The 23,142-nt window shown below is 38.5% G+C and overlaps 2 protein-coding genes across 2 annotated transcripts in view; both read right to left on the bottom strand.

Annotated features, from left to right (window-relative positions):
- Window positions 1–21,752, bottom strand: part of LOC115433827 (fibroblast growth factor 14-like) — a 109,147-nt gene extending 87,395 nt beyond the window's left edge. The window contains exon 1 of the mRNA XM_030155372.1: window positions 21,629–21,752. The gene's annotated coding sequence lies outside the window, so the exon portion shown is untranslated. The remainder of the gene's footprint in view (window positions 1–21,628) is intronic.
- LOC115436400 (uncharacterized) lies at window positions 13,122–22,357 on the bottom strand. Its single transcript, XM_030159266.1, has 3 exons — window positions 21,625–22,357; window positions 13,396–13,417; window positions 13,122–13,226 (listed from the first exon to the last, which is right to left on the bottom strand). Exons 1-3 carry the CDS (start codon window positions 22,320–22,322, stop codon window positions 13,122–13,124), a joined length of 825 nt encoding a protein of 274 aa, XP_030015126.1. The 5' UTR covers window positions 22,323–22,357.
- Window positions 22,358–23,142: the final 785 nt, after the last annotated feature.

The following is a 23,142-nucleotide window of genomic DNA, read 5'->3' as shown; positions in this document are numbered from 1 at the left end:
TGAGAAACACTCATTCTTACACATTAAATGTCAGTCACAGCACTTTTACAGTCAGACTAATGACAACGACAATAAAGCACATTTACAAAAGTAACTGAGAACTGTAATGGTATCATTAAGTACTCATATCGGTACTCTGTATTGGCAAGTAATCAAATGGAAGTACCTATACTTGTACTTGGTCTGGAAAAAACTGGTATCGGTGCATCCATATATATAATGATGAATATTGGAGAGCATTTCAAGAGCCAAAGTATCTTAATATCCCTTTGGCCAAATTAACATCCCGTAAGCTGGTTTTGGACTTGTTAAGTAGATTACACCTGGTACACTGAGAAGACATGAGACTTCTCTATCTCCTCTTTGCCTATTTTTGTATTTACAGTAAAGATTTCTTTGGTAGGGGAAACTAGTTTCTTTGGTAAAGAAACTAGCATGAGTATCAACCAAAGTATCATTGTAAGTATTAGTATTGATACTAGCCAAGAATTTTGCAGTCTGTGTATCCCAAGTCTTTTGTTTTGGACTGAGTGGAGAGAGCTGCAGATGGAAGGTGTGTATTTTCACATTCTAGCATTTTGCCCAATAATTTTGACGCATCACAGTCCCACATCCATCCGATGGGTGGGCAGGAACCAGTTGAGTAGGTGGCAGACATGTCTTTCCTGTGCCTCTACTGTGCAAACTACATTTCCTCACACAAGGAACACGGAATCTCCCATGACTTACACAGTGGGAGGAAACAACTCTGCAAAATCCATTTTTTTGTACAACCTGTGCCGTGTACCATGTTGACAAATACAAGCAACACCTCCACAGTTACTGCTTTTAGTCATTTATCAAGTAAACATGCTAAATATCTGCAATATGGATCTGAAAAAACACATTTAATGACTTTTGTGTAAGAGAAATTATAGAGTACATTTTATTCCAAAAATTATGAACCCATTATAATTTCAAATAGATCAACAGATATATTTACCATAATACTGGAAGATCTCAGAGCATTTGTCTGTGTGTGCGCGCGTGTGTGTGTGTGTGTATATGTCTGTACGGCTCTGAGAAATGTAGACATCTTTAACTGGCCAATTTGGTGCCTACAGTTGAGGAATAGTCCCATCTTGTCATTGAATATCTTTTTTTCTTTAAAATTCCCTTTTTTAAAGTCAGGAGGGACTAATTTAATTCACGCTGCTAAGCAGTTGCCAGGGGGAGGGACAGGAAGCAGCCTTGCACGTCCCGTCAGCCTTGCATGACGGGAAATGAAGTTAAAAACAGCAACGACGCATTTACAGTCAAGGAAGAGACTAACAAAAACTGCAAGTTGATAGGACCAATAATTTGGGAGATATTAGTCATTTTGGAATACAATAGCCTTACAATCACATTACTATGTCCATGACGGTTGACAGGAAGTGGGCTTAGATATCTGTATTAATATATTAATTGTCATTTAAATTTTAAAGGGGTCATATTTGGCTGAACCTACTTTTATTAGGCTTTCGTTCATTTATTTGTGTATTTGGACCCTAACAGTTCATACAGTTTGAATTTGAACCCTCCAGGTGCTGCAAAGCTATCTTTATATTCATTTTGGCAAAAATCGAGTGGATTTCTATAACCTGTTTTAATTCCTTCTTAATTTGTTATGTCTATAACTAGTTACGTCACGACATTTGCACATATAAGGTCAAGACTTCCGTTGAACATTTTTCTGAGTACGACATAATTGTTTGTCAGTAGCAGCAGCTGTAGTAAAAACTGAAAATATGTCCAAACTTCGAGCCGATTACCTAAAATGTTCAGTTGTTGGTTGTACTAACGAACACAAGTGGCTGAACAGGACAGAAAGCACAGCCAACAACCTGGAGGGGGTGGGGCGTGAAGTGGCTCATGTGCATTTAAAGGGCCAGCGTTCAAAATGACCTTTCTGGTGTGATTATTCAGAAATAGGGTTGAAGATGGACCAAACAATTTTATGTCTGTACTGATAAAATATTGACTAACATCTTTTCCCAAAAGTCAGCTCTCCCCAGCATCAAAACTACCACATCTAGAACCCATTGTTCCCTAGCCTGGCCAGCTATCCAGTTCTCTCAGTGTATTCAGTATTGAGAAAACAGTCTGGAATTGGGCCAGTCACTGTGAAATATGTACAGTCTATTCTATACCGAACCAATCACAAGTCTGGGGGGTGGGTGTGTCGCAATGCGTCAATGTGACTTCTTTTTGTCGCAAGTCAAAGTCAGTTCCAAGTCCACAAAAATTTCTTTACAACTGTTGTCGGTTGTTTACTTGATTCAAAAATAAAGGACTGAACATTTACTTACTTTATATTACTCCTTTTTTTTCTCTTTCTTTTTCTTCCTTTCAGTGAGCATTATTGATACCCTTTTTACTTTGGAAAAAAAAAGAGAACAGTGTACTTTGTACCAATGATGTTCTGTATAATATCTTATGAGACTTTTCTGAATAAAAAAAATTAATTAAAAAAAAAACAAAACGAAAGGACTGTATTACAGATTACATCCTGTATTTTTTAGTTTCTCTGACAAAAGCATCACATCTGTCTTATCTGTGATTGGTTTACACAGCGCCCGTTAGTCCCGCCTTCATATTTAGATTCAAGCCCCGAGATTCCAGACGAATTTCTCATTGAGAAAGATGGATGGCTGACCAGGCTAGTGGTTCCCCACAGGTCAACGTGCTAGTGATAAAATAATCCTAAATTGCAGCCTTTCTTGAGAATAAACAATATATAATTATAGTGGTACAGAATTGAGTGTTCCTGTTCTTACGTTTATGGTTTGTTCTGTAGGTGAAATACAGTAAACACATAGTGCAAAGTGCAAAAAACTTAACAAAAGAACCCAGTGTTCAAGTATTTCAGTGTAACTCTGTTGTAGGAATACTATAATTTTCTAAATGGAGGTATGAGTGGAAACGGAAAGGTGAATGTGAGGATGTGTGTGTGTCTGTGAGTGTGTTTGGGCATCTCTCTCCAGGTTTCTGTCTGGAGAGAGTGAGTGCTGAGTGTTATTTTTCCAAGTGCACTTAAAAAGCAGCAGGGCATCAAAGGCTGCACCGAGAAGTGTTTTCACAGACTGAGTGATAAGAAGCAGAGAAACACTTGACAACAACTCAGTCTCTCTCTGACTCACTGCATAAAAAGTCTTTAATCGGTCAGAGATGCTGAATATAGTTATGCTAAAATACTATGATATTAAAGGATACAGAAAGAAAACATTACAACTAACACAGCTGATTCCACTGTTGTATATGGATCCAGTTTGAAAGTTTGATGAAAATTGATTAATGGAGGGTTTGGGGGCATTTTATACAGAATAGTTAAAGTCACAGTGTTAAATTCATATACAATATTAGGAATTTGGCTCATGTACATATTCCATTTGGGTATTATGAATGAGATCTTGCATTTTCCCAAAAATTTATAAAGACGTGGGATATGCCAGAATTATTCAGGTTTTCAGAGCACTCCTGAATCTGCAGTGCATCCAGACTTTATATTTCAGTGTTTTTACTACAACACAAAAAGCCTGTTCAAGGTCAGTTAGGTTGGTGTGGAAATGCTTGTATTGTGATTGTTTTGTCGTCTCTCCATGCGTCTGTCTGTATGTCCATTCAACGACATAATCTCATTATCTGAAGAATGCATTAACATATTTGCACCAAATTTATACTGTGAATGCTTCTTGGCATGTAGCAGAAGCCTATTGAAAATCGGTGACCTTGACCTACTTTTTCAAGGTCAAATGGCCTTGTGCAGCTATAATATCTGAGTACTTTCAAATTAGGGCTGCACGATACTGGAAAAAACTGACATTGCAATGTTTTTTTAACCCTGTGATATATATTGCGATATGAAATAGCTGTGTGGTGCTGATGTAAATGGTTAGACAAATTAGTTGTTACCTCTTGTTGTGGCAATAATTGCAAGGTACTATCGACACAGAACACGTGTTTCAATATCAACTTTCTTGTAGCCGAAATAATTCCAGATAACTGACGTTTTTCTTATTGGCACCAAGTCTTCATTTTTGGTGATTTTCTTTGGTTTGTTGCTCATTTTTCAGTGTTGTTACCAGTGACTCATTCCATGTGTAGGGGCGTGGTCTGCTTCTGCAAACTGATTAAGAACGACTGTGATTGGTGGATCGCTGCGTGCGCTGTATGTCACATAACCTTGAAATGAAATGAAAACATGTTGAGTTCATTTGCCTCCTACATTGCAGGACCTGCAATGTGATTATTGCGGACACGTACATTGCGATGGTGATGCCCAAACGATATATTGTGCAGCTCTATTTCAAATATAAATATGTATGTAATAAGTTTTACACAAAGACAATCTCATCTAAATTATAGGGCACTAACTTTCAACAGAATCTTACACTATATTTGGCCGAGGAGGATTAAAAGTGTGCAGCACATCATGTTTATTTTTTTCTGTACAAATATCATAGCTGTATATTAATGATTAATGGTATCATGGTATATAGTATTACTAAAGTATTATTGTCAGTTGCGTTATCAACAAAGTCTTTATGATTAAAACTTGTTGAGATGCAAATTATCTTCCTTTTGAAAGGTAAGATAAATACAAACTAAAGCTCATATGAAGAGAAAAGATGAGGCTTAAAAGCAAAAGAAACTCAGGGTGGACATATTATTGAATAAATCTGATTCACAGAATCTACTAAATACCGTACAAATTGCAAATACAATAAAAGTAATTCCTTTCTTTTTCAGCAAAAATCATTTGTTTTCATATGTTCAGTGTGAAAATGTTTTTCATTTATTTATTTTTTTAATGAATAACATACGGTGACATCCTTGCAAGGGTAGATTTTTCTTGTTGTTTATTGTCATCACATTTAAAAAGTACATAGTTTTACAATTTTTTCTCTGTGTCATGTTTTGTCTTGAGTTCATGTAAGCAGGAAAAAATGCTTACAATCATAAATCATCCATAACAGTAGAAAAAAAGTTTTTTGGGCCATGCTGAAAAAAAAAGTTTGGAACATGAATAAATCAAACAACATAAATGGAAGACAAGAACATGCACTCTGTCTAGTTGCACTTTTTAAATGCCCTTGGTTTTACACTATAGTTCAGCTTAAAATGGTATACGCTGCAACCCTAGTCATAGCACCAGCCTTTTACAGTGGAGTGGGTGAAGAGATGAAATTTAGCTCCTGTGTAAAAACAGTAAAAAAAAAAACTCCTGTCAGTGTCTGCATGTACATGTGAATATTACTGTAATACGCAACAAGTTTTAGCTTACAGCCTGCAAAATTCAGTTCAGTTTGGTTTATTCTGGTCCGATTATATAAGATGACCGGTGTGACTGCACTCAGTGTGTGTGTGTGTGTGTGTGTGTGTGTGTGTGATGGTTGTGATCAGTTGACAGCCTGTGTATGTGTTAGTGTATGTGAAGTGTGATGAACTTGATGAGTCCAGGGGAAAGCAGATCGGACCCGCAAAGTCATAACGTCTTTCTGCAGACTCAGTTTGTTTGGACAATGAGGTCATAAGTTAATGACTGTGCACACACACACACTCTCACACAGAAAGCACATTGGAGTACTCAACCAAGACCTTCCATGTGACCTTAGAGGACAGCCGTCACTATGACTGTCACTATTTTGTCAACTCATCACCTCAGGACGACGTAACCGCATACAACTGACAAACACATACAGACACACACAAATTTATCCTATTTTTCACTGTGTAAAAATAAATAAATAAATAAATAAAATTCCTTAAAACCATACATAATTTAATGTTTGACGGAGTGGAAAGTAAAGTAAAATCTAAATTAAATCCAAATAGTGTGTGCATGTATATGTAGGCCTTTAACTTCCAGAGACAGATCTGAGTTGGCACAAGCCCCACTGCTATACTCCACAGTGTAAATAAAATATAAGGTACGTTTCCTTAATGGTAACTCTCCAGAGAAGGTGAGGGGGCATGCGACTCAGGGGAGGTGCATTTGTGTAAATGTGCGAGCGTGGGCGTGCACATACGCCTGCGCTATAAAGGGTGAAAGTCTCTATCTGGGTCACGTCACGTGGGATACGACATTGAGTAACATTGCGCTTTATTCCTTTTAACAATGAATGATAGTGATGTTGGATCATCTGGAGGAAACGGAGGGAGTTCCTTTTACAACAGGAGCTTCATTCACACTGGGTTAAAGCCACAGTTATTCATGTTTTCCATTTCAGATCAATGTGTGATGTGATATACCTCCTCAACCTCCTTGAGAGACTTAACTCAGCTACAAAAATGATCAATAACGTGTGTTCACGTGCTTTTTCCCCTCCACCATGACATGTATAATCTACTGGAAATTTAACAGGGTTTCTGTGGGTCATTAAAAGTCATAAAATAGATTTTGTGAAAATGAAGGCCTTATTTTGGCCGTTTTTGAGTATCTTTTTTTTTTTTCAGCACAACTTCATCTATATCATCTGCCTATTATTTTTTCACTTTAACGTACCATAGCAACATAAAAGGGCAAAAAACACACAAAAAATAGAAAATCAGATTTGAAAAATGCATATAAATTACTGCATAAATAACACAAAGATGCTGAACGAACCTTTTCAAAGACTTTAAAAGTGAATATTGGTTCCAAATATTAGGTATATAAATTAAAATTGTTATAAATTAAAACTATACTCAAATATTTGACACTAAAGTATATCTTTACATAAGTGTGTTCTCCAGTTTTCTGACCCCCCCGGTCCTCCCAGTTTCTGCATCCGGTTCAGGTGGGGGTCATCCTCACCCTTACCTGCTATGCTCATGCAGTCTGTGGATTAGAATCTGCAGATTTGGCCAGTTTTTTTCGTTTTGAAAAAATATAAAAAATGATGAAGATATGGTCAGAAATATAACGCTCCCCACCCACCTCAATTTCATACTTTTATTCACGTTTGTTTACTCCGGGTTCAAAATGTCATATGCCCAGGTGTATGTGCTCTATTAACATCACATAAAAAGTGGAAGAGTGTTTTAAGTCCACACTTTCAAATGCAATTGTCCCCAGTGGTCTATGTGACCAACTTCAGATGCTACGACATGTTGAAAATGTCATGTGATTCAGTCACAGGACCATGACCGTAGACCCCCAAGGGTTAATTAGCATTAAAAAGCATTATATTCAATGTCCAGAGGCATTAAATAATTAAATACACTTGATGGAATTAAAGCATTGTTATTCATAATTTATTTTGATTATATGAACATTTAATAATTTTGATCTGAAATATAGTGTGATGATTGACAGGCCAAACTCTTTAAATGACTGTTTATGGCCGATACACAAAGTCACAACACCGGATGCTTGGAATGCAACGTGCTCTGAGTGTGTTCATGCTGTGGCGAAAGAGCAGAGGGAATATTAACAAATGAGGGAAAAATGCAAGTTTCAGCAAAAGTGGTTGGAGGAGGAACTATTCAGAACCTGGTTAAAGCCTGTCAACAGTAAACTGTCATAAAACTATATATAAAAGTGTATCTGCAGTTGGACATGGGCATTAAATTGGTTTAAAGTGGCATTAAAAAGCATTAAATTACATTTGCTGATACCCGCACAAACCCTGTATAAAACATAGAAGAACAAACACAACACCGTTTAACTTTGAACTCTCAAAGACCTACAACTATTTTATGGAGATTTCCAAATTTAACCTTTCTTAAGTGATTTACCATAATTTATTTATTTATCCTCTGCATTTTTCAGTGAAAAGCGGGGGTTTTCCTATATTTAATTGGCTGATGATGTGGATGTGCATAAAAGCTGCAGAGAATTCAAAGGTTATGGTGTCAAAACAGAGAAAACTGAAGCAAAAGTAACGTTTTCAACAAAATAATCATAACAAATTAACTGAACATAAGAACCAAATGTCCAAATAGCTCATATCTGATGACTATGAAAAACTGAGACTGCATTTTACTGGAATTATTCAATTATTTAATGTTTTTTTTTTTTTTTTTTTTTAGAACTTTATTTTTATTGAAGTTTTGAGATTATTCAGTGTATTGATAGGATTAGTGGTTCAATGGTTCTAATTCATCTTAGATCAGTAGAAAGCTGCTGTTTAGGTCCCTGAGGGTTAATCTTATAGTGGGCGGCCGTGGAACTATTCCAGAGGTTTTTGATGTTGTCGTTTTTGGTTCAGCGGATTCCAGTTTCATTCATCTTTTCAAACACTTGATGAAAACTGATGAGTTAATCATGAATTTGATGAACAGATGCAGATAGTGCTTCATTTTATCAATGTTATTGTACCAGTTATCTGCACCAAAGCGGAAAAGCAGCGTGTGTTTAATGGGCTGTTACAAGCTGCACTTTCACGGACAATATTTCATCAACCTGATTGAAAACGTTCTGTTACATTCCACTGCCTCCGTTGGTATTAAATAAAGTAATTGGATAAAGTGAATTAGATTTTTTTTTTTTTTTTTTAAATTCAGTTCATTCAATTTGTTGAATTTAAGCTTTGTCTATAGAATTTCAACCATCAAGATGTTAAACAGTCATTACATATTTTATGTTACATCACCGACACACCAGTTTGTTTTTCCATGTGGGACAATCATTAGCATTAAAAAAAAATGTTTATTTAATCCACTGAAATACAGTCAGGTTAAGTTCTAGATGATAGATCAGATTACCAAAGGTTTATATCTTTCCTCTCAAACCACTTGAAAATTAATTTTAATCAGGCTGAAAAGGGCCAGTCTCTGCTGAATTAAGTAGGTTTTATTCTAATTACTTCTAGCATTACCATAATATGGAGGTCCATGTAAACACAGAAAAGTCCCTCTCTTCCTGCAGTTTCCTGTGTGCTTTGCAGTTTTTTGAACAGAAGAAGATCAAGACATGTCTTAAATTCAATAGCAGATAAAATTTACAAACAGCTGATGAGCAAATCAGACTTGGTGGTGAACAAAAATGGAGTAATATAGACTTTATGTAATATTCTGTAGCATCCTGGTGATGTTATTGTAACTGTAAGATTCACAACTTTATTTGGAAACCGTTTAGTGCAGTGGTGACCCCATTTTAAACATCACAAATTTCTGGCGACCCAGACATTCAAAATGGAGACTTTTTTTTTTTGTAAAATTAATTTGTTTTGATCATGTACTAGTTTTGCTATACTATGTTGCATATAAACGTTAATTTTAGACGACATATATAATGCACCTTTTTTGGTGTCTGTTTCTCAGTTTTTCTTGCAGATGTCTTAGCGGGGCCAGGTGGGCAAAGAAATCTTTCCATTCTCTGTTCAGTCTGGTTTTCTGACTGTGACTGCTGTCCGGGCAGGTGAAGCGTAATAACACACAGTCACATGATCAGGTCATTCAAGATTTACCCTCTCAGATATTATGTCCTGCATTTTATTTGAACTTAATTTTTATTAGGAAAGGATGTGGTGTTTTAATTATCATAAAATATATACTGATTCATTAAAAAACATGTTTTATTTATTTATTTATTTTTATCGATTATTAGAAATTTCAGGTGACCCCATTTGAATTCCAGGCTACCCCAAGGCTGAAAAACACTGCTTTAGTGCATTTAGATCCTCTCCTTCTCACATGCACCACTGTCCTTTTCACTTCGATTCTGTAAAATATAATCATCACTATCACCACTTGAAATTTTATTTGGAAGATACAGATATCATGCAGTTTTATATTGAACTCTGATGGTAGTTATGCTGCTTCAGGCAAGGAACTTGTATCGACAAAAACGAGAAAGGTTATCCTTTGTTCCATTGTTGCAGATTAACAGAGCTATGTTTCTGCCATTTAGGACAAAAGACACTTCTCAGAAAGCACCATGGTGTCATCTTTTTCCTCTAAATGTTTTGTCTATACTCTTTGTTACTGTCAAAGAGCCTCTATTGAGCAAGAAATGAAACCTGATTGTTTTTTTTCTGTGGCAGTGTGGAGTAGCAGAGCTAAACCTCAGCCGTAGTGGATGGAAAACTGTTCACTTCTATACTCTTTGGTGTATCCAAAAGGGCTTCATCATCATCAAACAACTATAGAACAAAGGAGTTAGAATGAAAGTTATCTTAAAGGGAGGATAGAAGATGTTTTCCTGGAGCATTTTTTACTATGTTGTTTAAAATCCCCTTCACACCCCGACTGCAGCCAATTAATTAAATGTTGTAACACAAAAATAAAAATTGTAATCACCTGTGGAATGGACGGGACTGAAAAAAACACCATCCAATCATTTTAACCGGCCCATCGAAATGATTGAATGGGGATATGTCCATCAAACTCAACTGCCATTTGTCCCTCCCCCTTCTGCGAGTACCCCTTTTCGTGCACGAATCATAAATATGTTTACGGTCTGATGTGTTTTTTACAGTATTGTTCTGGTAACCACAGCTGCCAGTTTTTTTCTTTAAAATCAACAGTTTTTTTTTGGTTTTTTTTTTTGTTTTTTACAGTGTAGCCAATCAAAAGTGTTTAAATTTTTGGCCCTCACTTGATTTGATCATTTTTGCATAGGTACTAGTGGCTTTGAGTGAGATACAGATGCCTTCTCCAAACGTTCCAACAAAGTTTAGTCCAGTCCAGCCCAGCCTGTTATACTTCAGTTTAGTGTCCTTCACATCTGTGTTTTACACGGGGACTTGAGTTTAACAGCGTATAAAGGAAAATGCCTCTTGGCTAGTGGGTCTGTGGTTGTGGTTTGTTGCAGGGTTTCCACCTGAAAAATGAGGGTCCAAATCCTGTAAGGTATAAAAGGTTTTCTCTCTCTCCCTCCCTCTTTTGTGTATGAAAAGAAAAAGAAAAAACACTCAAATGTACATGGACTTCAGTTAAATATTATGACATCATTATCCACTGACGGAAAAACATGAAATATTTGATTCTGGGTAGAAATTCATAACTGGTGTGTTCGTATTCTTTTTTTTTTTTTTCTTATTCTTATTTATTTGGTTTGTGTCATCAGTTTCATCGTGGAAGTTACACACTTTTACCCATAAAGTGGTAATATTTTTGTTTTCAGACACATTCCTCTTTTATTCCTATTTATACACATCAGTTATGACCTTTGACCAAGTATAGTGATTCCATACTGAGTCACAGTTACACTTTATCTATCAAGAATAAATCGCATTGTCACAATCATTTCATGAAAACAGGTAAAGATATTTTATTTTAACTCATGGTCAACAGTGTATTTCTCAGAACAGCTTGGATATAATGTGAATTTGTGAATACAGCGCTCTTCTTCTTTTTTCAAATACCCCACATTATATAAAACATAGATCCAACATCTGTTCTCAACTAATGCTAATTTACAAAGTTAGCTGTTTTATATATGTAAATCCATATATATTATAAAGTAGCATTGGTGGTTATCAATAGAGGGCACTATGGCTCCGTCCCACCTGTCTCACATGAAGAAGAAGATGAGAGAAATGAAATAATTTTACAAAATCATTAATATTTAAATGAACAAGCACATGATGCAGCTCGTGAGTACCGTATTTAATCTGCATTAAAGTGTAGTTTATAAATGTTTCTGGTTGTTTGACTGTTCAGTCAAGTCACATGTTTCCTGTTTGGGGAGCACCCGAGGCTCTCCCTTTACAATATAGATGCTTGTTATAAATGGCATGAACACAGTAGACCCCCTCTCTATACAAGAAATAGGAGAGCTTGGGGGCGTAAAAGTTTGTACCCTACCACCATCCACAGGAGTAAACATCACATCCCAAAAAGAATCAAGACCTTCCTCAGAAATGGAGTATCACACATCATCTAAACCACGGGTGCCCACATTTTTTCGGCTTGCGAGTTAGACTAAATGATGTACGTCCGCTTTATATTAATATACATCAGCGGACAGCTCAGGAGGTAATACTACTGACTGTGCAGCAGGGGAGCGGGATTTGAATTCTGGCAGGAGTGGCAATATTAACGTCACTAATAGGAGTGGGAATCGATAGGATTTTATCAATGCCATTGTTGATTCTCCAATCCAATTCCTTATCAATTCTCCTATCGAATTTGAGTGTTTTTTTTTTTTTTGAGTGGGGAAAGAAAGTACCATAGTTGGACAGTTCATAGTGGAGCTTGTTTGACCATTTTCCATATCAAATCATTCACAATGTCACATGTGCAGTTACAGGCCAATGACCAATCATACTTTCTCCCCTTGCATTTTGTACATGCACACGTTTTTATACATAGGTCTTTTATTTTTCTTAATTTTTATTATTATATAAAAGTTTTTTTTCTTGTACATATTGTATTTATTTATTTATTTATTCATTCATTCATTTATTTATTTTTTATTGAGCTAAATCTAGCACCTCGAGTACCAAATTTCATGCCATCTCATGTGTAAATGTATGCTGGTATGACAGTAAAAATCCTTGAATATATACACCATTGTACACACTAGGGATGTAATGATATGAAATTTCATATCACGGTTATTGTGACCAAAATTATCACAGTTACCATTATTATCGCTGTATTGTTGAAATGTGCTCAAAACGTTCAAAAAGTACTTATACACACTCTGAAATAATTTCACCAAGTTGGAGTTTGAAAAAAAAAAAAACAAATAAAATAATGGGCATAATGTACTTTTTGTTGGCAGAAACATTCAAATATTAACATGTAAACATCAAACATACAAATGTGCACTAAAGATGGCACCTTATGGCCATTGTTTGACCATTTTCCAAATCAAGTCTGAGTTGTTGTAGTTTCTTTTTCATAGATAGGTAGATAGATAGTCTCTCTCTCTCGCTCTCTCTTTTTCAAAATGCGGGAATCAAACACGGTTATCATAATAGTTAGAATTTAAATGGTAATACTAACAGTCGGGAATTTTACCACGGTTTATTGTTATACCAGTAATCGTTACATCCCTAGTGCACACATAAACAGAAAGTGAAACACAATCATATTTTTCTGAACTGTTTAATGAACAAATGTAAATATTCTGAAAGAATGACTATTTTAAAACATGTTAGGGTGATATGATCCAGACGGGTCAGAGGTTCACTCCCAGTGAGTGACAGACAAATCACAACAGTGGCCTATGGTCCAGTTACTCTGTAGGTCCCGTTTTCTGGTTTTCCCTTCGTGGCGTTGTGGTCCATGCTTTCCACGATGCCACGTAGAGAAAACCAGAAAACGTCATGCTGGGAAATGATAGAATCGTTAAGAAGAATTGATAACACTGGAGGTGTACAGTTCTGATGGAAATGATCAATTGGAACTGGTTCTAAGTCGGAACTGGTTTTCAGTTCCCACCCCTAGTCACTAAACCCATGGGGTAAATTTTAGTTTTTTTAATGCCGTGTGATCTACCTGCACTACCTTCAGCTCTGGTCTAAATGCACTGGCCATACTCTCAGTGGAAAAGACACTTTGCAAGGACATACCTGATTTGAACAATAGAGTCATGGAAAAATGTGCATGTTTGAAGTTTGGACAGGTGAAATTTACATAGAAAATAATAAATGACTGAAAGCACATACTGTGTATATTTATTTTAATTTAAAGTAGTATTTTAAAACAGTGGTGCATGTGCTTTGGTGTATCCTACTGGGGATATGTGGCTATAGTGCAATCCAAAAATTGACTTGCATACCGCATCCCACCAAAAAATAATTTCACCAGCCGCCACTGTAAATTAGTCTTGAATATCAACCGCAATCACAGCACATTATCAAAGGGAAACAAGCAGCCTCCCCGCTCTAACCATCTAATGTTCCTTCAGATGTAGTGGCACAAACTGGATCGGTTTTGCAAAATGAAAAAGTCATGTGGCAGAAAACCCCGTGCTGGTAGAAGCTCCAGAGCATGTGGTTGAGGAAATATGAGCCTGAATACATTAAATGCGGCCTCATAATGGTAGGCAGTGAGGCTGAGCCTAAAGCACAGTGGGCTGAATGTGGTGAAATCCTGTCAAATGAGGCGCTAAAACCATCGGAGCCCCAGAGACACTTAAGGGACGTGTTGGGAAGCCAAAAAAATATTTCCTACACTAGAACTAAGGATGGCATAACACTTGAAGCAGCATAAGTTGATTTTTTTTTCAGCTTTTTTGTTGTATTAAAAGTAAAAAGGCTGCAAACTCCCACATTGGATTAAAATAACTAACATTAATTTATGTAAATATAAGCAAGAAAGAAACTGAATCTTGTCTGGAGTTGGCCGCATTCACACGGCTGCACACGTTCCATAAACACACCAAATAAAGCTGTATTTCAGCATCCCCAGCGGACCTTCACTAAATAGTGCAGTTCAGAGGGAAAACTGCCACAGATGCTGAGTCAGCAAAACCTCCCACCTCGCCGTCCGCAGCAGGTCCTCATTTCAGCACCGACTCGAGTGAGTGCAGCGCATGCGAAGCATTAAACCACACACTCACGCTTCCTCTCAAAGAGCCTAGGGAGAGTGAACATACCTTTTGTTTAATTAAAAGAAAAAGTGACAGCTAAATGGTGCCAGCTGCCATAAATCCAAGAGTCCTGCTGCAGGAGGCTGCTGGGAACTTCCTCCTCTCTCAGCTGTACACTGCCATTTTCCACTGCTTTCAACCAGGGTTATTGAGTGGCTAAAGGGACGCTGACAGAAAGCTTTCATTTTCTGTCCATCTGTACTTTCTCAGATTAAAAAAACGACATAAACGCACATAAACATGCCATACATACATTCCTGTATTTGTGCTTCCGTCTGATTTATAATATTTCTCTTAATTAAAGCCTTAAAATATCATGTGGTGTGACCATCTGGGTATGACTACTTGTTTATAATCTTCTGTGAAATCACTCTGTCTATTCAAATTTGCTTGCATATTAATTTTTCAGTGTAATTGTTATCACTTTTATGCAATTTTCAGGAACATAACTATATTTAAGATGGTGATTGTGACCCAATAGATCAGAAATGAATGCAAACACTCAAAACAAGTGGGTGCATCTATGAAACTGGATTCATTTTGGTACCAGCTTTTTAGACCCAATAATAAAAGAGAAATTTAGACATATTTTACCCCCAAGATGTACCTAATGACTACTTCAGATAAATGAAAGAACTTATACTCCTGCTCTGAGCCATCCCAAAATTAATGAATTTTTAATAAAATATTGGGGCCAAAATTGGAACATGAAAAACTACCTGGGTGTCAGTGCATTTGATCTGGAACACATGGCTGTAAGTGGTCTTACATAGCACTATAAATAAAGACATTGTGTTATATTTGATGGTCCTAGTGGTTTTTCTAATCCAGACATGAGAGTTTTTCATGACTCTCAGTCTCATTCCAGGTTTCATGTGTAACCCATCGTGTCCACTGGTGTTATATTTAGGACCTGCCCATTTAAACACAAATAAATTGCGAGTGATGTTGCAACAGCGGTCATTTTTGTGAAACACTCTCCCTTGCATAATTAGTTTGATTCCCAAAATATACCTGTGAGAGAATAAAAAGACATTCGAAAAAATTGCACAGAATTTTTTGTGTCCTTTTTATAGTGTTACAAGTGAATTTTTGTTTGAAAATCTGAAAAAAAGTTTCTCTTTTATCTCAGTGAATATTGTTTTTTAAAATAGCTTCCAAACTTGCTTCATAACATTTGTCTACATCTTGTTTGGATTTTTAGCCCCCATGTCCTGTTTTAGGGACCAATTTCATAGAAGCACCTAAATGCAGACTGTTTATTTAACTCATATTAGGGTTCGGTGATGTTACAATCTTGACTCAAGATTGATCTTATTTTGTCCGAAGATCTACTTTTCAGAGAGATCATACACATCTTGTTATTAATAAATAACAGTCACTAGGTTTATTAGTTTATTTCAGTCTATTTAGTGATACTTCAGTGTCTTTCTTCAGTGAAGGGTTCAGGTGTAGTCTGCATTAACTTGCAGAATTTTGCTGCTGCTGGAGAAATAATAACTAAGAATTAGCATAAGTCTGTCAGCTGCAGGTTTGGATTCTGATTTACAAAGACAAGTGTAGAGCTGATTCATAAAAGTCCAGTGGGGCAAATGAATCTACCACTGTCTAGGACAGGGGTCAGCAACCCTGGTCCGAGAGAGCCACTATCTTGCAGGTTTTAGATATTTCCTTCTTCCAGCACACCTGATGGTCATCACTGGGCTTCTGCAGAGCTTGATGATAGGCTTATCATTTGAATCAGGTGTGTTGGAAGAGGGATACATCTAAAACATGCAGGACAGTGGCTCTCTAGGACCAGGGTTGCTGAGCCCTAGTCTAGGATATTAATGCAAAAACACTGTAGCTGTTTGGACAGGAAATATGGACTAATGTTTACTTCTTCTAGATATTGTCAATGTTGTAATAATGTTTGGAAGAAATTAAGCAAAAACCCAGCGCTTTTAGTATAAGGACAACAAAAAAACCATCACACGCAGCCTAAGCCTCCAGAAACTAGAGGGGAAAACTTCAAATATTTTGGCTGTAATTCACCTACATATTGTAGGAGATAGAAAACTGTGATTCAGATTATGGGTATTGACTTTTTTTTTGGAAAATATAATATAATCTAACCTCAACCTTAGTGCTATTTATTGGTAAGTATTTTTTATTGTTGCTGTGATTGTTACCTCCACCATAGGAGGTATTGTGGTCACTTTGCTCGGAGTGTTTGCATGCGTGTTTGTTTGTTAGCAAGGTAACTCAAAAAGTTATGGATGGATTTTCATGAAATTTTCAGGAAATGTTGATACTGGCACAACGAAGAAATTATTAAATTTTGGTGGTGATCGGTGTGGGGGCAGATCTGTCTTGGTGGAGGTCTGCGCTCTCTGAGTGCTTTTCTTGTTATTTGTTTATTTATTTTTCGATATTGGTCGGACAGAGCCAGGGCACTGTGTTCCATTGCCATGGCACTTGTACCCTGAACGCACATGACAAATAAACTTGAAACTTGAACTTGAACTATCCAAATGACCCTGATCAAAAGTTCACATCCCCTAGTTCTTAATACTCTGCATTGGTCCCTTTAACATCAATGACAGCTTGAAGTCTTGTGGTAGTTTTGGATGAGGCTCTTTATTTTCTCAGATGGTAAAGCTGCCCATTCTTCTTGGCAAAACAACTTCAGTTCTTTTAAGATTTTAGGTTTTCTTGCATGAACTACATGTTTGAGACCTCCCCAAAGTGGCTCAATGATATTGCGGTCAGGAGACTGAGATAGCCACTCCTTCGCCTTCTCTTTTTTCTGCTGTAGTCACTGACAAGTCGACTTTGCCTTGTGCTTTGGGTCATTGTCATGGTGGAACATCCAAGACCGTCCTATGCGCATTCTGTCAGGGTATGTAAACTTATGAGCACAACTGTAACTCTGCTCATCTAATGATCCACCATTTTATCCAGACTGAATTACATTAAAATCTATGACTTGAATTGATATTAAATAGTTTTGCAGTTCATCCTGATACACAGACATATGCCTTTGGTGATAACTTTTGCATTCAGACAAATCTCAACTTTGCATAGTAGCATATTTTGTTTACAGAGGAAAATCTAGGGTCATATGATGGTTAATTTAAGTCATCTCTGTACTGAGAACTAAACAGCAGCCAGGCTCTGTGCATAGTACTGATATTCCACGCCGAAAGGAAGAGTTTGCAGATTGCAGAGTGTTATTAAAGTTCCTGTAATGTATCATACAAACACACATGTCCTTTCATAAAAGCATCAAATCTGCCTTCAAGCCAGTTCATCAAGTGAACAAAGAGAAATGCAATATAAAAAAAGGAATCAGGCAGAAGCACACATCCCAGAGGACATTAAAAACACAACCAGTCATGTGACGCCTTGTAAAGTATTGGCAGTGGTGTGTCAGCATGCAGTGAAAGCCTGTGGATGATTTCCTCTTTGTACAACTGTTCACTTCGTTGTTGTTTTGGTTGCAAATTAGTCCTTTCACCTGAGCCAGCGTGTCAGTATTGATTTTGTTTGATGAGTTTGTGCTTTTAATCAACAAGACTCCCGAGTAAATTTTTTGAAAACTTAAAAACTTCCTTCTCTGCATCGTTTTTCCTTGAAATGTTTGTTAGTGAGGTATGTGTTCAGATTAACACGTTCCACAGTTAAGTGTTTACAGCAGCAAAGCTTTCATGGACCATTTATATGTTCAGTCAGTGTTTCCAGGCAGTAACGGAAAACAAAGCAGACACTTAAAAGTAGTAGGAGTGATATTTTGCTTTTTTAAATGGAATTATGCATTTTAAAACATTTCCCTGTGGTCTACATAAACTGTAAATGTTATGCTTGGGTCTGAATTCTTCATTAATTTAACTCCAAAGGTCCATCTTCAACAATATTTCTGAATAATGACACCAGAAAGGTCATTTTGAGTGCTGGCCTTTTAAATGCAAATGAGCCACTTCACGCCCCACCCCCTCCAGGTTGTTGACTGTGCTTTCTGTCCCGTTCAGCCACTTGTGTGTGTTAATACAACCAACAACTGAACATTTTAGGTAATTGGCCTGAAGTTTGGACATATTTTCAGTATGGACTACAACCGCTGCTGCTGAAAAACAATAATGGCATACGTGGAGAAATGTTGGTCGAAGTCTAGACCTTATATGTGCAAAAGTCGTGACGTAACTAATTATAAAACATAACAAATTAAGCAGGAATTGAAATGGGTTCTAGAAATCCACTCGATTTTTCCTGGAATGAATATAAAGATAACTTTGCAGCACCTGGAGGATTCAAATTCAGCTTTATGAACTGTTATAGTCCCCAAAAACACAAATAAATGAACCAAAGACTAATAAAAGTGGGTTCAGCAAAATATGACCCCTTTCATGAAGTTTAAGGAGAAACAAGTTGGTTCAATCAATAGTGGCTTTTCCATTGGACATCTGTGGAAAACTTTACCGATATTTACTAAATGTCAAAAAAACAGAAGTGCATAATGTCAGTTTTTCTATTAAATTACTAATGTGATGGTTTATTTATTATTGCGAGATGACACAAGAAGTCATTCCATAAACATGGCAATGAACATAAATATGGTGTTGATTTACAAATATATTCATTATTATTATATATTACCCCTTTTCCTGTACTAAAATAAAAAATGATTTGGTTTCCTGGTGTGTCCACACATATCGTGTCATGTTTCTTATAAAACTCTTCTTCTTTGTAACATCTGTCAACATCCGTTTTTTTTTTTTTTTTTTTGTTCACATGACTCTAGTTGCAGAAAAAGGTCTTTCCATTGCAGTTTTGCGTGATATACCAATTGTGCTATGCCCGAAAAACCACCTCTTGCCAGCGCAAAAACTTTTCAGCGAAAAATGAGTTTTGGCAAAATTGTCGTTTTTCCATTAGGTACATTTTTATGCTCAAGTTATATCTGCACAATTTGAGGGTCAATGGAAAAGCGATTAGTGACTTAATCTGAGATCATGGCCTCTTTATTCTGCCCATTTCAGATTTACTTTATGCAGCTTATAAAGTTTAACTCTTGACCTATAAATGTCATGTTCTCTTGTAATTTATTGTTTTTTCTACCTCCCAGCTATCCCTTTTTTTGTTTATTTTTGCCACATTTGCAGCTGTAAAGAAAGAATCTGACTTGAAAAGTCTTCCAGCATCACTGGCCTTTCTACCATATTGGTGCAAAATGCCTTCCCAAAACCAACACACAGCATCTTGGTAAACTCTCAGGTGATTACTAATGCTACTGTTATCTACTGAAAACTAAGTAATAATCATAATCATGGTGTATTTTCTATGTATGACATGAGGTTTTATGTGAAAAAGAATAGAATAATAAAACTTTTCCAGCTTTTTCATGTCCCTGCTGTAACTGTCACTTTGAGTTCATGGACTGAATGTGATTTTAGCCACATCATATATTTCTGTGTCAGGGTGTCAACCTGCATCCCTCCTCATCAGTGTATGCTGAGTAGGTACAGAATGTCCCATCATTTTGTAGTAAATGTGTTCCAAAGTATGATAACCAGTGAGTAAGATTAAGTAACATCACTACCAAACCCTCCTATTTATTCATTTCTGTCTTCTGCAGTTATACAAACTTTTCAAGGTGCTTAAATGTGCTTATAGTTTATGTCGAACTGTTCAGTAAAGCTATATAATTTGATTGTCCAAACAGAGCTCACTAAGACTATTGACTTGACTCTAAGATGATTTTTTTTAAAATGCTTTTTGTTTTGTTTTGTTTTTTTACATTGTTTTTGGTTGTGCAGAAGCATACTGCCCCAATTCAATAGAACAGGCCTACTTCACCTTTAAATAAAGGCAGACCAAATGCTAGAATAACATAACTAAGCTTCACTTGCAAAATGCATCTAATAAATGAAAGATGTCAGCAGAAGCTCAATTTGTCATTCATTAAAACATGTAAAAATGCTTTTACAATACAACTAAATGTGGAATCCTGGTCGCTGTCCATGGTGCTGAAATGGGTATCCTATAACATTTGCACTAATTGAGGGATGTTTTACAACCAGAAGCAATCGGGTAAAAGTTGCCTATAAACTGGGCTAAAGTCTGAAACTATATGTATTTAATGGGAGAACATTCTCTTCTTCTACTGGTGTACCAGTTGGACAGTGCAATACAAAAACCCCTCAGCCCCAATGAACAAGATAATGCTTGTAAACTTTATATTGTTTCATAAATTCATCCCCCCTGACTGCAATCTGATTTGAAAAAGTTGCCCATTAGCCACTCACCCTCCTGCTGTTGCCCTATAAACACTGCAACACAGAGGCCAACTTTCTGCAATGTCAATAAGCCAATAATGTCAACCATGTTGAACTGCCAATGTCACTCTGTGCCCTGCAGGGTGGAGAGGAATCTGCTGTAAACCGAACAAATTCTTAAAACCGTCACCCAGTCAGCACCAACTCCATCTGTAAAGCATAGAGGAGTAGTTAATGGGGGGCGGGTGATTCTGGACATGATCACCTGAGAAAGTTGCAATGAGCATTGTGTGACTCCTTTAAGTTTGTTCTTCTGAGCTCTGCATCACTCTTGGATTTCTGCCTTTTATCTCATGTGAGGTGTTTGTGTTTGACTCAAATGTCTGCAGCCTCAAGGCAAGACAACACACAGGAGCTGGTTCCACTCTCCTCTTCTGTACATCCACGGTGGAAGTCTAAATAAGGCCATGTGCTGTTTAATCATGCAGGTTACTGGAGCCTGAACGGGTCTGCATGCTGCATTAGACTTGATTTTCTGCAGCATCTCTGCCACGCACAGCACGGCACGGCACGCACGCACTGCCACTGTAGTCAGTATCTTTGCAAATAAGTTACCTCCTTCCTCTAAACCTAAATCAGACCCCCTCTCCTCCTCCTCCCCCCTCCCTGTAGTGGACTCACTTGCTGCACAACTGCGATTGCAGAGAAACACCAGCAAGCAGCCTAACAGTGCAGTCTCGGGAGGGAATACACACACACACACACACGCAAATACACACACTCCCGCGAGCAGGCGCACGCACTAAAGTCTTCCTTTTCCTGTATTACCCCTGCACACGCACGTACACACTCCCAGACTCAGACAGACACACTACAAACTCACCAGTTGGGTTCTTGTTTTTCTTGAGGCTCCTGCCACAAAGACACTGCAGCATATGCGATCCTTTGCTGAAAATGTTGTTCCAAATAAACCGCATGGATTTGGCCGAGACGGGGGAGGAGGAGGAGGAGGAGGTGGTAGAAGAGGAGGTGGAGGAAGAGGAGGTGGGGGACGAGAGGCGCTCCGGATGCGGCAGCCTAAAATTCACCCACCGCATGGGGGCTGATCCGCCCCCCTGTTTGCATGCCAGCAGAGCCGGCCAGCTGTTGGGCTCAGTTCGGCGGTGCTTTGCCCCCCCAATCTGCACCATAGACAAGAATAAGAGCAGGAAGCCCGGCTCGTCGCCCGGTTTCGCGCCCGGTTCCTCCACAAGCCCAGAGACCAGCAGCCGCAGGTATTCCGCGTCGACGTCGTCCCCGTGCGGCAAGAAAAGAGCAACCGCTGCGGCGCTTTTCTCCGCTGTCTCCTCCTCCGGCTGCCCCAGCGGCCGGTGGTCCTCAGCGGCGGAGGAGCGGTCGCTGCTGCTGCCGCCCGGCCGCCGCGGCGTGAAAAGCCCCCGAGCGCTCCTCTTCAAATGGCGTCGTCTGCCGCGCGGCGCGGGGAGAGGAGCGGCAGCGGCGGACAGGCATGCGGCGGCGCTAGCGTGAAGTCGGCGGTACGCGGCAGCTGTCGGCTTCTGCACAAAAAACCATTGCATATTAGTGGGGATGGCAGGGGTCGGTGCGTCCGTCCGTCCGGGAAGGGAGGAGGAGGGGAGGGGTGCAGACACCGGGTGTCAGTCAGCAAGTCGGTGGCATCCCTGTTACCGTACAGCAGGCAAGTACTGCAGCGGGGGGCTCCTTTCCAAACACACACTCCCTCACTCACACACACTCACACACACTGCACACACACGCTAGATGCAGAACCGTTCTCCGGCAGCGGTGCCTGGGTCTGCGCTCTCCGGTCAGGGGCAGCGCGTGCAGCGGCGGCGCACCGGCCAGGTGAATCAGTGCAGGGAATCTGTGCACTATCCCACTCTGTGTTTTTTCTCTTTTAAAAGTCCTTATGAATATTTGATCCGCGTTTCGGCCTCCACTTCTCAATAATCCATAAGCTCCAATGCGCCAAGATACTGCTGCTGTCTGTCTCCTCTTCCTCTCTCCCCTCTCCTCCTCCTCCTCTTCCTCTTCCTCACCTTGCTGGTGGAAAGCAGCAGCTGGTCTCGGGCTCCGGTGCCTCTGATAAGTCCACAAACTGAATGGGTAAGAAGTACACAACAACAGGCAGGGCTACGGCTCGTGGGTCCTTCGCGCGCTCTTCTGGCGCTTCAGCGTCTTCTTCCACTGCGCTCAAGACGACCACGGCCGGTGAGGCGCGAGGAGGTGCACTGAGTATCTATAGGCAGCGGGGACCGAGGGGGAGCGCTTCAACAACAACGCGCATTCCGGTTGGAGCTTTCATAATAAGAGGACGCGTTCAGAAGCACATGACTGTTCTCCTGTTTTCATGCATTTCTCACAGTACTTTAAATACAT

Source organism: Sphaeramia orbicularis, chromosome 2 (assembly GCF_902148855.1).
Source record: "Sphaeramia orbicularis chromosome 2, fSphaOr1.1, whole genome shotgun sequence".
Taxonomy (NCBI): domain Eukaryota; kingdom Metazoa; phylum Chordata; class Actinopteri; order Kurtiformes; family Apogonidae; genus Sphaeramia; species Sphaeramia orbicularis.
This window is presented reverse-complemented; position numbering and strand designations above follow the sequence as displayed.